Source organism: Nipponia nippon, unplaced genomic scaffold, assembly GCF_047370975.1.
Source record: "Nipponia nippon isolate SJK-2023a ecotype South Korea unplaced genomic scaffold, ASM4737097v1 scaffold_5, whole genome shotgun sequence".
NCBI classification, from domain to species: domain Eukaryota; kingdom Metazoa; phylum Chordata; class Aves; order Pelecaniformes; family Threskiornithidae; genus Nipponia; species Nipponia nippon.
Genome location: NW_028262369.1, coordinates 68911878 through 68929347, shown reverse-complemented (window position 1 = coordinate 68929347; position 17470 = coordinate 68911878). Strand labels below are relative to the sequence as shown.

At 42.2% G+C, this 17470-nt stretch overlaps 1 protein-coding gene across 2 annotated transcripts in view; it reads right to left on the bottom strand.

Moving 5' to 3' along the window:
* The window catches only part of PLCL1 (phospholipase C like 1 (inactive)), a 207031-nt gene extending 190101 nt beyond the window's left edge, over positions 1–16930 (bottom strand). For both annotated transcript variants that reach the window (XM_087733640.1, XM_087733641.1), the window contains exon 1: positions 16424–16930. In XM_087733640.1, the coding sequence (XP_087589766.1) occupies positions 16424–16696 (273 nt within the window). In that variant the 5' untranslated portion in view covers positions 16697–16930. The remainder of the gene's footprint in view (positions 1–16423) is intronic.
* Between the last annotated feature and the right edge of the window lie 540 nt (positions 16931–17470).

Below are 17470 nucleotides of genomic sequence, written 5' to 3'. Positions count from 1 at the left end.
GGGATTTAATCTGGACTTTTATGTGTTATTTTTACATCTTTAGTCAATTTGTCTTCCATTTCCCTAGAATTTCCCAGTGTAGAGCAAGGCCACAGATCAAAATCAAGCAGCAGATTCCGAGTTGACAGTAACAAGGTTATGGTGGATAGTGAGTGAAAAAAATATAAACTCTGTATGTCTGAGTCAAAATTCGCAGGTTGATCAACACCGCTGTGGCTTGACCAGCCCTTTGAAAAACAGCAAGCACATTCCCAGTAGTGTCAAAGCAGCATAGATTTAATTCCAACATACAGGGCAAAAAACATTACTATGTGGACAAAAGGTTGCAGATGTATGTTTTTTAACTTGACAATGTAATTAATGATCTTCACCATTAACTGATGACCATTTGATTTGCAATAAAATCAAATGTTCTATTTTTAAGCGGCAAGATAAGATTGAAAAAATAGGAAGGAGCAGAAGTATTTGTCCGCAAAATGATGTAAAGCAGCTATTTAAAAATTGCTGGCAGACTCTGGCAAAGGTTAGAAATACTTAGTCAAGCCCTCATTAAGTCACACTGCAAGCTTTCTCCACTGCTCCCCTGCTCTACACATCCAGCCGATTCCCCCCAGCTGGCAGACACATTCAATAATGCCAGACTCCTCTGTTCCCGACTTTAAACACTGGACATTGGCTTCACAGAATGGACAAAGTATGGCTCAACAGGATGAAGCTTTCACACACAAATTACCCTTGCTTACAGAAAAAATTTATAGGAGAAACGTTATTCAAAAATTTGAACTGGATTCATGACATTTCCCCCTTCCCTGTGCCCCAGTCCAAGGGAAGAATTTTGTAGGTCCATCACAACCTTTGTAGTCCATATTAATAGATACTCCAATACCATCCTGTGTCTCCCTGTGTTTTGGCTCCGAGCATACACTACAGTAATTAATACAAGCAGAATCTTCTCCAGCAGCGTATTTATATAGGATTACGTGGGAAAGGCCCCTGCAGTTAACCCTCTACAAGCTCTGCTTTCTCTTCTGGCCAAACAGTCTTTCCCCTACAAGCACACTATTGCACAACATACTTTGAAGTGAGCAGGAGAGGGAAATTATTTCCTAGGCTGTTCTCCTCCAGCTCTTTGAATGCTTCTAGGGGCAGTAATTTGGTAGTTAAACTTCTTGCTTTTCACACCTCCCAAAACAAAGTACAGTGGTGTCCTCAGGGAAGAGGGTGCTCAGACAGGTCTGTAAAACCAAATACGAATCCATCATTGTATGGAGTCAATTAATTAAGCAGCTAGGCATGGTGGAAATGACCTGCTGGGAGAGACAGCACTGAACTTCTCATGTAGTATACAAACTACGAAGAAAAAAAACCTGGAGCGGTCAACAGCAAAGGAAGCATTAATCATTATTATCACTGGAAACACCATGAAGCTTATCTTAAAAGTTAAACAACCACTTGAGAAGAGCAGCAATTCTCCCTAGTGCCTTGCCCGGACTATTCCATGGCTATTGATCACTAAATCATCACAGAAAGAGAGAAAAGCTTGGCATTCTTTGGTTGCTAGTGGCTGTCGTGGTTTAACTCCAGTTGGCAACTAAGTACCACGCAGCCGCTCGCTCACCCTCGCCACCTCCCACCCTGGTGGGATGGTGGAGAGAATCAGGAAAAAAAAATAATAAAAGAATACGCAAAACAAGAGATGCGCGATGCAATTGCTCACCACCCGCTGACCAATGCCCAGCCCATCCCCAAGCAGCGATCACTGCCCCCTGGCCAGCTCCCCCAGTTTATATACTGAGCATGATGCCATATGGTATGGAATAGCCCCTTGGCCAGTCTGGGTCAGCTGTCCTGGCTGTGCCCCCTCCCAGCTTCTTGTGCACCGGGCAGAGCATGGGAAGCTGAACTAGAACATCAGTGTGTTATCAACATTATTCTCGTCCTAAATCCAAATCACAGCACTACACCAGCTACCAGGAAGAAAATGAACTCTGTCCCGGCTGAAACCAGGACAGTGGCTCATCCAACATCATTAGAAGCTCATTTAACAGCTCTGTAATGTGTCCAGCCATCTCAGGTCCTTCCAGAAGGATGCTTAATACCTCCCTGATGTCTGGAGTCTTAAAGGCTCGTGAAAGTAGCTTCTCCAGCCTTTTCTAGAAGGGATTGAAAATTATAATTGCAGTGGAACTGCCACTACCAATACAGCTGAGTGTGACAAGTACCCCAAATACTTTCTTGATGTAGTAAAATCTTTTACACAGCAACCAAAACATGCACTATACATGCAGTGGCAAAACACTAAAAAAAAAAAAAAAACCCACAAAAGAAAAACAAAAACCACAGTATTTTCAAAAACATGGAAGAGGGAGGAAATCTTCAAGTTTTGCAACAGAGCAAAATCTGGTGTACAGATTAATAAGTAGCCAAGACCCCTAACTGAGAAGTAACTGGTGATATCAAGTTACACAAACACGCAGCATGTTTACATCTTTTCTACAATATTATTCTCTTCCATATTGTTTACCTCCATATTTGCATTCATCCATTAACTACTTTGTTGGAGCATAATAAACACAAAGGGGTAGTGCAATGTTATACCCAAACACTGCCCATGGATTCAGATATCAACTCAATGTAACTGGAAATGTACAAAGTTCCTGAAAGGAAAATGCACTATGAACAGCCACTAAAAATACACAGAGGCATGACAACCAATCAATTAAAGAAAAACAAAACAAAACACAAAACAGAAAAAAAACCACCAAGCCAAAAAAACCAAACAGATTAATGTACTGTTTTATTAACTCAACGGTATAGTTGACATTTTATATACACAGTCAGGAAGATTAAAGAACAATTTCCACCTTCCAAACTGCAAGTAACTGGTATTTTTCCATAGGGGGCATCCATTGGTCCTATCCTGAAAGATGCCATTCATTTACAATTGCCAATATTCAGCAACGTTACAATTGCCAATATTCAGATAACGTTCACTTCTGGTACCAAGAGTTTTGCCAAAGGCTCCTGAATAGTCTTTTCTACCTAAATACAGTATGGATCAAATCCTACTTTGATGCAACAGGCCTAAATAAGAATAAATAAAGTCTCGGGCCTGCAACACCTCTGCGCAAGCAATTCTGTTGGCATGAGGGAGTGCTCTGTGTTGCAGTTTGCCAGGGCAGCACAAGATAGTCTGCACCTCTCTTCTTCCTCAGAGAAGAACACAAACAGCAGCTTTTTGCAGAAACCACCAGCTCAGGCTGAAGATAAGCACATCAGTTTTCCAGCAAACCCACCGCCCTATGGATGCAACATTTGCTCTTTTCCATTCTCTGGTTGTTCTGACGCTTTTTTCATCTCCATCTTACAAGAAAAGGGCCCTTGGCCTTTGTCCACACAGAAACTTATTTTAATTAAGAATTAACGCGAATCGCTATATAGACAACCTAGTACCAGCTTTAGTATAGCTAACTCCTGATGACTGTCTGTTTAAAAATCAAGACTTGTCTATACACAATTTCTTTAAAAAAAAAAAAAAAATCCTTTTGAATAAACCATTGTACCTTGTATTTACAGTAGGCCAGAAAGAGTAGGAGATAGCTAAAAAAGAGTCCTTGCAATATAGGCAAATTATTTGGCAGCGTAAACCATACTTTGCTGCAACGCCGAATTAAAATAGTCTTTTTTCCTTTTGAAAAAAAGTTGTATTTTGCAATAATCACCAAGTTTAGCTCTTGGGTTCACTAAAGGGAACAACTTTACCATTTCCTGCTGCTAAAATTGTGTAATAATGCAAAAGTTAGCCTAAAAAGTCAATTTAACATGTTCTGTGAATTTCTATTAACATGCAAAGTACATGTGATACATACATGGGTAGATGGATAGGAAGGTAATAAACTGAGCAAGTGCAACTATGTTCCTTAGAACATACAGATACCCAGACGTGTAAACACTTCAGTGTTTTCCTTGAATGATATTTGAAGAACTGTGCAATATGTGCTCCTGGCTGCAATATGCCACAACACAAGTCAGAGACATTCTGTGATCCCCGAGTAGGTGTACAGATAGGTAACCAAAGTAAATGGCGTTTCAAATTAAATAAGAAGTTCTGGATTATACCACATCTACACCACAAATGGTGCAAATAAATGGTGCATCCCAGCAGGGTCATGTCTTTTGCCTCACAACTGGTCAAACAAAACAGAAAATGCTGCAACCTTTTTACGTTAGAAAGACGATCTTTCCTCTCCTCGCCTAATGAACAGAACACTATGCCCACACTGTTCCTTTCAAATCCTCAAATTTCCAAAAACGATGCCAAATACACTTGCAGTAGGATACAGCTCAGTTTATTCAAGCTGAGAGCTGAGTATCTTTGGAGAAGTTAAAAGCTGGTCTGAAGGAAATATGCGGTTCCCTCTTTGCAAAGAAGGGATATGTGGAAGCCAGACACTAGCTATATGCCAATTTTCTTAAGAAAGCTAAGAAAAATGTATGGTCTCCTATTTGGAAGGCAAGGTACTGCTGTAGGATCCGAGTGTACTCTTAAGCTTTGGGGTTTTTACTTCACAGACTATAAGTCCCGGTTCTTTGAAAAGCAACAAAACTCCTCTCTTCTCCAGACATCAAAGACGCTGCCACAAGTGGGCACCATCAAGGTGCAACTTGCCAGCACCTCGCTTCTCTGCACTGCTCTGCAGTCGCCCCGCTCAACATGCTCTCTGTTCCTCTTCCAGTCTCATCTCTTCTTGGTAAATGGGATCATCTGTCCAGCATCAGCTCACAGCTAAATGTGAGTCTGGGCATTAGCCCTCAGAAAGGTGAGCTCTTCGGGCAAAGGGACAGTCCTCTTAATGACTCTGCAGCAGTCATTGTTTTAATAGTAAGAGATACTTACAGTCTTTACACTGATCAAAGCAAATGAGGATATTAACCCCATTTCATGAAATTAACCTTTTTTCCTGTCACTTAAGCTTTACCTGCTCCCCACACCCACGCTCTCCCAGCAAGGCTACTGAGCCTATGCAAAGGACACTGCTTAACACAGTCACATTTCACTCTCCCAAGCAAAAAAATTTACTTATCTTCCTCCTCTACTGTTGCAACCCAGCTTCTTCTGCAGAAATACACTACAGCCCTTGGCCTGGTCTATGTAATCAATGCTCAGGATGAGAATATAACATAATTTAAGTAATTATAATGGTTAAAAAAAGGCAAGTCTTCCAAGTCAGGAGGTATTGCTGCAGGGAACGCTACTCCATGGTGACCAAGGGTACCAGGAGAATGTTCTCTATGAACAGGCTATGATTTGATCTCAATGAGATTTGGATCAGTCCATTGAAATTAATTACTTCTAAGCACTATTCCTGTCCATCAGACTCGTATATCTCACCACTACATATGACGGTGCCTCCCTCTCATCCATAAAGATGTAGAAAAACAAAAGTATTGAATGTGAATGGAATTGTTAACATGCATTCAGCACACAGACCCCACAGCAGCACTGGCAAGCAAATAATAAACAAACGCACTTGCTGTGAGTTAAGTCATCTCTTTTTTTTTCCTCAGCTCTAATAGCAGCTTACTCTTTTTTATGTTTCTAATAAGAACAACTGTTATCTGGAAACAGTCCCTTAAAGTTCATTCTCCAGCAGTAATGTCGTTCAGCTTTAAAGTAATACAGTTTTGCCAAACAAACTTCACCTAGCTCAAAGCAGGATCAGCATAACAAAATTAATAACATTTTCAGTCTTTAAGAGCCCGAAAAAGAAAATGTTAAAAGTAAAATAACAGGGTATTTGTGTTCAACCCAATCCTTCCTCCATTGATGGCAATGGGAAAATTGCCACTGGTTTCAGAGACTGCAAAAACTATGTTTATACTCAAAATCTGCATTGCTTTAGGGAGCAACTGCCACTGTGAATCATAACACTCTGAGAAAAAAATTCACAAGCTATATATGACTTGCATTTCCAAATCATACGCAAGTACAACCAATTTTATGTAACACTAGAAGACGAGACTTCCTTCAGGATACATCCATACATGTTTCCCAGAACAAATCTGTGTTTACCGCAGCGCCAAGACTCGGGTGTTACCCACAGAGCGAGGCCGGCCCCGGCAGACCTCACGCACCACGTTCCCACTGAAGGCTGTGCAGCTTCCAGGCACTCTCCGCGACTGGGCTCCATCTACCACAGAACACAGAACATTTGCAGAAAGTCTTTTTTCATACGTTTAATGAATTCCAACGTCTATTTTTTAGCCAGTGCTCACAGAATTTTTTATTATAGTATTTATATGAGGTAGCCTGGAGGTGTGTCATACTCCAATGGAATATAATACTTCTATTAAACTATTACATTTCTTAAATTAATTTAATAAGCTCCTACATAATCTCATTTGGAAAAAGAAAGGAGATCTTACAGTAATTCATTCACAGTGCTCTCTCCTGATAGCTCTGACTTGGAGATCAGCAGTCACTTTAGTTGAGCAAACACAACTTAAGACTGACTATATCAGATAGATATATCAGATATTTATGAAAATTGTTATAAAATTAAATTGAAAGAACAACAACAACAAAAAAAATCAAATTGCATGGTTCTTCCAAACAAAAGTACAGCTTATAAAAAAATTTAATGCAAGAACCCAGAACTCATCTACATTTACAATGAGAGTTGCCTATACTGTATTTTGCAAGGGTCTTAACAGAAAAATCTAATGTTAAGTAAAACATGATGCCTTTTATTCTTTTATAAAAATAGCAACAGTAGGCTAAAACTGACAGAATCCACCAAGAATATCTCTACTCTCAAAAAATTATCCTGAGGACAAAAACGAAATTAAAACACCACTGTGATATTAACTTACAATGGTAAAACTTGCCTAAATGCTATGGGGGTGTGGAAAGCTTAATGGGAGATGCCCAAATGGCTTTGGAGTTGCCGCAGAATGGGTGGCAAGGTTCACCCAGGAAGAGAGGGATGCAAGGAATTAGATTCAGCCAGTGAGCTGGCAAGAGCAGGACCAAGGCAGCCCTCGCTCATCCTCCTCTTGTTCCCTCCACCAGAGCTGCCGTAAGTGCTTGTGACAAAAAAAGACCCTTTGGCCTCCTGGCAGCTACCTTGTGCCTTCTTGCAGGCCCCCCCACTCTACCCCAAAACTTTACATCATTCAGCTGCCACTCCCCTTAAATAGTCACATACCTGTAGCTTCGTACATGCCCAAGAGACCACTATACCAGAACAACGGAGCTCAGGCAACAAACTGTTATTTTTCTGCCCTGCGCAACTTTCCCTACGGGGAAGCTCAGCACTGGGTCTGCAAATGGGATCCCCGTGGCTGTGCTCGAAGCTCTTACTCGAGTCCTGCTTACTGCCCTTCGCCTTGTCCCTACCTCGCTTGTGCACTCTTGGCTGACTCCACCGCCCAAGCTCCCAGCCAGGCTCCCCAGTTTTATTTCAGCCTTGCCTGCTCCCTGTGACAGCCTCCCCTCCCAGCAGCGTTTGGATTATGCATAATTCAATTTTCTGAAATTCACTTGAGCTTCTAGACATGCTTTCACCGTGCTCTGCTCCATGGCTTTCCCGGTTACTTGAGCACTAGCATCTGATTCATGATTGAAGAGTTATACTTCCTATTGCTATTTACTTCCTTTTTCTTGCAAACATGGTAGAGCTAACATTCTCATGCGGTCTCTACAGCACACATACCCCTCAAAATATATTGACTTTGCAGTAGATCCAATGTTACAGAATTTCTTAAATTCTTGGGATCTTTTCATCAATACTCCTAGCAGAAGTTTTTGTTAGGTTGGTTCTTTTGGTTTTGGTTTGTTTGGTTTTTTTAAGCAGATACACTTTCTGGGAGATGCATCAACACAAAACAGAGAGAAAGGTACACGAGCATACGCAAAAGGAAGATGGATACAGCCATGTTTGCATAAGCAACAGGCCTCTCAACCCACAAATGCACCCTGCCTTTTATTTGAGCATCTCCTTTTTTTGTTGCGTTTTCCCCCCAAACTATCTGAAAGAGCTAAATAAGATAAAAAATTTTTGTAGCTTACAATCAAAACAGATTCGCAATCCATCAAAACTGTCTAAGGAATCAAAAACATGCTATGCCTACCTATAATTCAATGCAGGTAAATAGATCCAAATTATGCTGGGAGGATCGCTGCTCAGCATAGCTTGACAGACTTGGGGTCCATAAAATAATAAACCATGAGCACTATACTTTATCTGATTCTAGACTTATTTGAAAGGTATGTAATTAAGTAGCCAGAGTCAGACTGAATAGATACCAGAGATTCTTATTGCCCATTCAGAAGTTGTACCCAAGTTACCAAAACAAACTTCCAGTAAAGAATAATGATTTTTGGAGTCCTAATTATCCACCACCCTGCTTCTTCTGTAGTCGCTTACACCCATGCAAATCAATACATGACGACTTTGCAGTACTCAAACTACTTTCTACTTTGTATGAATCTCTGAACAAGGTACTGGGAAGCAAAGATGGGCTCCTTTTGCCCCTTGAAGAAGTACTAAAGCAGCATGACACAGGTCAACTAGGAGGGATGAGATCTAGCAGGATGGAGAACCTCTGGGGGATAACCAGTATGAATATAAAGAATGTTTTCTGTAGCTGTTTTTGCTAGGATTATTCAAGACACGGTGTGAGTGTTAGTACTCCCCTGAGCATGCAACTCCGGAGGAGAATCAAACCTTCACGGTATACATTTACATCTAGAATATTTTTTAAAATCCTCTCAGTACAGTAGCAAAGTAGTAATACTTTGGTGTCAGTTACCTTTTAGACTTCGATGCACCCTTAAATAGGCCTGTCACAATAACATTACCTGACACATACTGCCCGAAATAATCCCAAGACTAATTTTGTTGATGTAAGTGGCTCTGGAACAGGAATATTTTATCTCAGTTTGATTCCAGTTAATTATTTAAATTAGGGCCTGTACACAGTCTTAATGGTCGAAGACTTTCAACTTAATAAATACAGGGGTTAACAATGAACCATGACTAAATGAAGTTATTACAATAATCTCAGTAATTTAAACACGTTTCAGGAAGGGGCTCAATAATCACTAAAACTGTGAATTTCTGACATAAAAAGATTCCCCCAGAAGACCATATTCTACATACATAGGCTTCAAAACCAAAAATGTTTATGATACAGGAAGATTTAAGAACAAGGCTTTGACTGTAAATACACTTCCACACCAATACATACAAAGATATCAGTCTTCAGAACTTGTTAGTATTTGGTAAAGGCATTTCGCCTTTTGCAGAAATTAACTTTTTAATCAAGTCTGAGTAGTTCCTAAACTGTCATGCATGTCAAAACCTCCAAGTCTTATTGGCTGAAAGAAAAAAAATAAGCTAGAATGCATGTGTAATAAAAAGTTATATTAATCATCATTCCACATTTCTTAGAAAAATCACCAAGGTATTACCAAAAATTACCACCTACCAGGTGCATCCTGGAAAGAAAAAAATATGCTGATTAGGTTTGTGAGCACGATCAGCTAAATGTTTCACCACAGAGGATACATTACTGGTTCTACAGTAACTGCCTGAATTTTCACATCTACTGTGGGGAAGGACAGGAGAAAAAAAAAAAAATACCATTAACTCAAATAAAACATTTTTGTTACAGATGGACTTGATCTCAGTGGAGCTACAAAATGAATAAAATATTATCATAAGAAACTGGATTTGCATCTCTGCACAGATATGAAAACTTAGTTTTATTAACAGCTGTTTAACATATTTGGAAAAGAGTAGAAAGCATTCCTCCGCCGCTGCTCTACCCACCAGCGCCATTACTCCATCAGAACATTATTTTTAATTGTTATTTATGTACTTCTGCACAGTAGTCTTTGTGCATATAACATACATACTTTAAAAACAAATTAACCAGTATCACTAACTTCATCTCTTATTCCTGACCATAACAGCTCCTACCTCTTACCTAGAAAACCTATCAAACGACTTCCTGAAAAGACCTGCCAGAACTTGTGTCTGCAGATTGCCGGACTTGCTGGTATCCTACAGAAAGGACATTGTCCCACTAGTTTGAAAAAGGTCACCTTTAGGTAATTTCAGTGGAAGACATTCAAATAATCTTGACTATCATGATCCTGTATGGAAAGACACCACAAACACAATGCTATTATCCATCTCTACCCACATGTTTAATGAGATCACTAGTCATGTGTTACATTATGGGCTATATGGAACTGATTGACAAGAAAACTACTCCAGAGTTAGCAGTCAGCATAACAGACAAATTTGCCATCAACTTTAACAGAAGCAGTTTGCCCTGGATGTAGATTGTTGGGGTTTGGTTTTTTTGGAAGTACTAACTGAAGTTTACACAGCTCAGTGTAAAGGCTCTCATTGATTTTTAAGAGACTTTTAGCCAGGCCCCAAGTTCTCCTTGAGCAGAAGTTAACTTAAATAACTTTTTACTTGAGTGCAAAGATTGCTGGAAATCAGAATTATCGTCTTTTGTGGCAAATCCAACCATCTGAAACAAAGTCTAAATTAAACATGAAAAATGACAAGAAATTGAATGGAAAGAAACCTTCACCTATTATTCATAGATTGACTTGGGCACAAGGTACATATTAAAATGCTCAGCAGCAAGTGTAAGTGACTCCAGGCCTGCACAAGAAATAAGATCTCTGCAAGAAACATTTCTGGCAAAACTTAGAACGCTGAAAGGCATAAGAAGCTAGGTGAGCCTTCAGGACAGCTTCATGGGACCCATATGCCCAAATCCTGCACCTGAATCCCATTAAGTCTTTGGTGGATTGTAGTCTGCATTGCTACAGATAATTATTATTGATAGCTTGACACAAAAAATTCCACAAGACCTAAATCCTTCTCCCTACAATGTTGTCATCTTAGGCACAGCCATACTGGACCTACCAATGTTGCTTTATTTTCAGGGAAGAGGTGGGGGTTAAACCCCAGTCTGAAATGCCTACTGCCCTCCATGAGAAAGTATCTTAGTGATAAATGCAACGGTTCCATAGAAAAACTGTCCATCTTCAGTGATACTAACTACTGGATATAATTCATTTGACAAAAGCAGGTCTATAACCAGCGCAAGTTCTGTTCAAACCTGTCTTAAGTAGATGCTTATGAAAAAACAGTGGTGTATGGAATACAGGTGCAATGTTATGAAAATATTATAAAGACCACAAACAGCTATGCTGCAGCAATCCAAAAAATATCTCCAAAATGCTTCTCTTCTGTAAAGCTGGCAAAAAAAATAGAATTAATTCTAAATAACTAATTAACAAAGAAGATTCTTTCTGAAATTTTTACACTAGCAATAATGGAAAACAGTCTTCTGCATCTCTTAACAGTGTATTTAAGTTATTCTTAACAAATAGATACCGGGTTAGATAAAGGTCAGTCTAGGCTGGTATCCCAGCTACAGGAGCACATGCATGGGGAGACACATAAGAAGCAGGAAAGTACAAAGTGATCAATCCTCTGCTATAGCTTCCCAGTGTTCAACCGCTTGTAGTTTAGGGACTTTTTAAGCCAGATGCTTTTGGTGCATTGTGAAGCTCTCCTCCATCAATTTCTCATTTTGAACCTGCTTGAATCCATTTACATTTCTGACTGCCACAGCTTTCTGTGGCTGTTAAGTGCATGATTTAATCACATGCTGCATCAGAAAATACTTTCATTTATTTTAAACCTGCTGCTATGTAACTATCACTGGGTTTCCCCTACTTCACATTCTGTGAAAGAGAGTGAATATCAGTTCCCCGTTTCTCTCTCCACAATGTTTGGGAATTTACATACATTAAAATATCACCTGCCAGCTACCTTTTTCCAGACCAATCTAATGAATTTCTCATTTTGTGGCAGTCTTTCCATGGCTAGGCATGTCATTCTTGCCCTTCTCTAGACCTTTTTAGGCTCTACTGTATTCTTTAATGTATTCTCTACCTAAATATTTTCCTCTTTTTCTAGGGTACTTATGAATATGCCAAAGACTGCAGCTGTGGTAAAATCACCATTGGGCTATCAACTAATTAATCAGCTTTAACGAATCTTACATAGTCATACTTTTAGATTATTAAGTAGCAACTATCTAAATGTAAGCTTACACAGCAAAAAGCTAAGTAAGAGTTACTGGAGAATCATTACAGTCCTGAAAAACTCCGCTGTCTTCTGAAAAAACTCTTAAATAGTCATGTTGCATAGACAGATGTATCATGTATTTAAAACACTTAACTTCTGTCACCACACTTCAGAACACAAGCTGAAAGAAACTAAGCCTCATTCTTTTTTATTGTAGGGTTGTTGTTTTTTTTAAAGCTAAAAACATCACTAGGATAAATACAACTTCTTGAAACAAGACAGCTGGCTATCTTGATATACTTCCACTGAAGAATTCAATAGCAAAACCCTAATCCTTGCAGTTCTTAGACTAGTAGTATATGACAGGCAAGGACAACTCAGCTGGCTTTTAAAGAAAAAAAAAAAATCTGTGCATGAGACAGAAGCAAATAGTCTTTGGAAGAACTTCAGTGAAAGGTCTCATAGCTCTACTGTGATTGAAGTTAAAGTCTGACTCTGCAGTTCCTACTTCAAGTTCACTTCATGGGCATAGTCTGCCGTTACTAACATAATGCAGAGCTGCATTATCTGCTACAGTATCTTGACACGAAGATCCAGGGGAAAAAAAAAAAACCAACCAAACAAACAAAAACCACATGGTCCCAAAAGTTTGTATTGCATGCAAACAAAGCGGAGAGACAAGCCTGATAAGAAATGACAGGGAAATATTTTGGTAAAAAGTTACAAAATATTGCAGTAGGCATTACGTAACAAATTACACAGCCCTCCTACCCGTTTATTAAAATGCCTGTACGTGGCAACGTCAGAAGGAGCATGCCAGAAGGAAAACAACATCAGTCAACTCTGTTTATGACACCACCCAGGAAGGCTTGCAAACCATTACATGTAAAGAAAGAACAAATCCAGTTCTTCGAGCACTGTCTTCCGTTCTCCTCACCTGGTTGCAATTAACATTTTATTTGCAAACAATTGGCCCTGGATTATTCACAGGAAAATAAAAAAAAAATGGGAAACACTTGGCAAATAATTTAGCCAATGCATGGTGCGTCTTTAGGCTTCTTCAAAAGCGGGTCAAGTTCTGTGATCTCTCGCTCTTTCTCTCATGTTGTCTCCCAACCATTATACTCTGCTGACTTCAGGCTCCTCATGGCAAAAAACCTCTCTTGTTCCAGTTCTGTAGAAAGACCTTTACCTCTTCCTTGCATTAAAAAAAAAAAAAAAAAAAAACCAAACCAAAAACAACTACTGCACATGCATTAGGGAAATTTTCTAAAGCACAAGAGCAGCTACAACTATTTCTCATTAATGCTATTTCACATTTACCTCAATCTACAATGCTGTGAACATTAGCAAAGCAAAATGGGAATAAAAATATTCCAGCTACATTTTGTTCTTTTTACATAAATGAGTTCTCTTGTTTCTGAAGCCAAATATAGAGCACATGAATGCACTGAAGATTATCTAAAAGGGTTCATATTTTACTTGCACTATATGCCGCATGTAATTTGCTGCAGGAAAGGTTTTCAAAGCAAGTCCCTGTTCAGTCCTTTATACTTCACAGTTACACTGTGGGTGCCAAAAAACTCCAATATAAGCAAGTCTGGCTTCCATTGGAATTGTGCTCTCAGATGCTAACCTTGAAACTTGCAGAGTTCTAAAAGACAGCTGGGGAAAGATGCTGTTAAAAGTATACTTTGATCACCTAAATCTACAGAATTTTAACTTTCTGCCTAATTCAGCAAGACCACTCATGCTTAAAGTAAGCCTTTAAATAACTGGGAAAGAAATGGGAAAACAGGGCAAGAGTGTCCAACTCCTGCAGAATAAGAGTTTGCCCTGACTGTACCACTTCCTTTGCTTTCTTGAACCCCCTTTTTCAGCTGGTAAGATCAGATTAAAGAAAGTGACAGAATACTATTCTGACTATGGATTTATATGAACATATAGACTTTTTAGAGTAAAATAATAAAACATTGCAAAATTAATTCCCCTGCAAAACATACAATGCTTAAACAGAACTCCTGCACTTTAAAGTCCTGAAAAAACAGAAAAGGCAAAATAAGCTGGGGATTTTTATCTTAATCCCATCTAAAATTTGCATTCAATACCTGATGAACATTTCCTAGGACATCAGAAATTGCTGAACGATGCAGACAAATAAATTATTTAAATTCCTATCACAAGTTAAAAGTATTTCTTATTCACTGATATAATGCCAAAGGAAAACTGTGATTCAAAATGCTTTTATACACCACCAAGACAACCTTGTGGGAAAATAAATATAATGCTCTGTATGGGGTCCCAACAGTATGCCTTAGAGATGCACAGCCTGCAAATTCTCAAGTTCAGATACCTGCTATCAGACACAACCATGTTATCTAACTTAATTCATCAGCTTAACAACTAAATTTAACATGAATTATGGTATTTTCCATTCCATTTCTATCATAAGACCATTCCAGACCCTTACAGTGACTGGAATAATTTTCTAGTTTCCAGACTGGATCTATGCATAGGCATCCTTTGTTCTAAGGGCAATGCTGTCCTAGAAATAAAATTTTCCCTCATACAGTATTCAATCCATTGACCTTATCAGCCCATCCTAGTTATCCTTCTTTGCACCTGCTCCAGTTTGAATGCACCATTCCTAAGCACAGGAAGCTGAGTTTAGCCAGTGTTTCAGATGAGGCCTTACCAGCTCCTTATGTAACACCATTAATACTTTCTTATCTCTATCAGAAATCTCTCTGCTGATAAACACCATCCAAGGATGTATCTCAAGAAATTCCCTCCAGCTGGAGGACAGCTTGTTATCACTCTCAGCAGTATTGCTAAATATCAACGTATAGTGAAAATGCTACCCAGTCATTAAAACTTATCTACCATTTGTGACATTAAAACATATCTACCACATAGAACTGGTATAGTCTGCAAAAACAATGACATGTTCTTTAATTTATATCCAAGACTGCGTATTTTCAATTTTTGAAACCTTCACACAATTCCAAGCAAAAATACCATTTCCATACCCAAACAACACTTACAGAACTTTGGTCCTGATTTAGTAAAGCATTTATGCATTTATGTAACTTCAGATTGGAAGCATTCCCATCACATTCAGTGGATGCCTTCAGAAGGCTAAAACCACACTTCAATGCTTTGTTGGACTTAATGGGTTAATATTTCAAGGTGGTACTTCAAGAATCCTCGAGGCTCTTTTGCACTTAACTACCTCGGTCTCCTCTGAATGTTAAAACTTTAAAATGCAAAAAGCAAATATTTTGTCTATCCATTCCTCCTTTGAATGGATATACCAAGCTCTAAGAGCTAAGCACGTGCTCTTAGCTTCTTGCCTTCAGCTACAGCTCTACCCGGTGCCTTCACACATTTACAGAAGCGAAGTCTGATTTTCCACTGTTCTCCCGATGCCTTCCAAGTGCAAATCACTACAAGAGGATCACGTGTGACCATATGCTAAATTAAGTTTGCCCAGGAGACTTCATTCATCGTCTCCCCAGAAACTAGCGATCAGCCTACGTACTCGCAAGGAGACACCATTTAATTCGAAACCACATAGTTTATTCTTAAAAATTAAACTGGAGGAAAAAAAAAAAATAAACATAATCATAAGGCCATTTTCCTCACCAGATTATAACAAAGACTGAGGCTTTTAAGATCACGCCCGACCTGTTAACTTCACATAGAGGGTGTTAAACACACGGTGCTGCTCCATAGCAATCTGTACTACACTCAGCCTCCAAACACGCCTTCTGTTAATTTGTGACACTGCATATTTTGCTACCCAAGAGCAAAGAAAACCATCGCTGTAGAAGCTATTTATTCTGCCTCCAGGTGCTTCATAAATATTAAATAAGAACAGATACGAGCTGCTACACAAAAACTTTACAACTCCGTGGGAAGCTGCCCCGCCGCGAGATCCACGGGGCCCGCACGAGCGCGGGCGGGACCCCGGCACCTCTCAGCGGCGGCGGGAGCAGCACCCCGCCACAGACCGGCTCCGGAGGCCGCTCCCCCGGGCCGACCCACCGGCCGGGCCCCCCGCGGGCACCCCCTCCAGCAGCCCCTCGGTCCGGGGACGCGCCTTCCCGCGGGGGGCTGCGCGGAGGCCGCGCCGCAGCCCCACCGCCCTTCTTCGGTGCGGGGAGGGCACCCCACCTCACCTCTGCCCGCCCCGGCTCCCTCCCTGCCGGCCCGCGGGCAGGGGCGCACCGGGGGGCGGCTTCAGCCCGGGCAACCGAGCGGCGGCGGGACCCGCGGAAACTTCCCGCCCTTACCTTGATGATGCTGCTCCTCCGCGGGGTGGCCTTGGCCGCCTCCAGCAGGCAGGCGTCGGTGTCGGGCGCTGCCGCCGGTCCCAGGCTGCCGCCGGGGAAGCGCTCGGCGGCACCGACGGCCGAGACGCCGCTGCGGCGCCCCCGCCTCCTGCCCGCGGCCGCCGCCGGGGCGTCCAGCGAAGGCGGCTCGGGCTCCTCCTCGGCACGGTGAGCGGCGTCGGGAGGGGCACGGCCCGCCGCCGGCTGCTCCCTGCCGCCGGCAGCCTCTGCCATCGCCCCGCCGAGCGGTGTCAACTTCTCCGGGGCGCTGAGAGGGCGGGGGGGGAGGGCGGACACGGCGCACGCACGGACGGACGGCGACCCGCGGCGCTCCCCTCACGGCACGGCGCCAACTTTCCTCGGAGGAGCCATGCCCGACCCCCGCAGCTGAGGGTGCCCGCGCGAGACCCCGCAGCCCCCGCGGTGCCGGCGGAGCGGGGAGGGAGGAGGGCGCGGGGAGGGAGGAGGGCGCGGGGCGGGGGGGCGGCGGTGCCGTGCGCCCGGCGGAGCGGGCGCGGCGGCGGCGGGGAGCGCCGTGCGGGCGGCGCGCGCGCAGGAAGTGCCGCCGCGGCACCGCTCTGTTGTGACAGGAGCCGGGCGTGTTTTGACAGGCGGAGTTGACGGACGGGTCGCCGGGCCACTCAGCGCTGCGGCGGCCCCCCGGGGGGCGCCGCGACGTCCAATAGACTTGGTGAGGGGCGTGTCCGCGGGACGGCTGGATGGGCGTTCCGGGCGGTGCGCGGCCGGGGGGCAGGTAGAGCTGTCAGTGAGCGAGCGAGTGACTGACTGCGTGCGGAGGGAGCTGTAAAACCTCATCGCACCCACCGCACCGCCGAGCAGAGAGGCGCCGGAGGGACCGTCCCGTCCGGTCTGTTCGTGGGGCGTGTGCGCTAGGACAGCCGCGTGAATACTTCCCTCGCGCGTGTTTTAGGAAGGTTTGGGCTGCGCCCGTGTCAGCGCGAAAACAGCGTGTGAGGGAAGGGGGGTGAGGTTAGCTCCCCTTCAGAC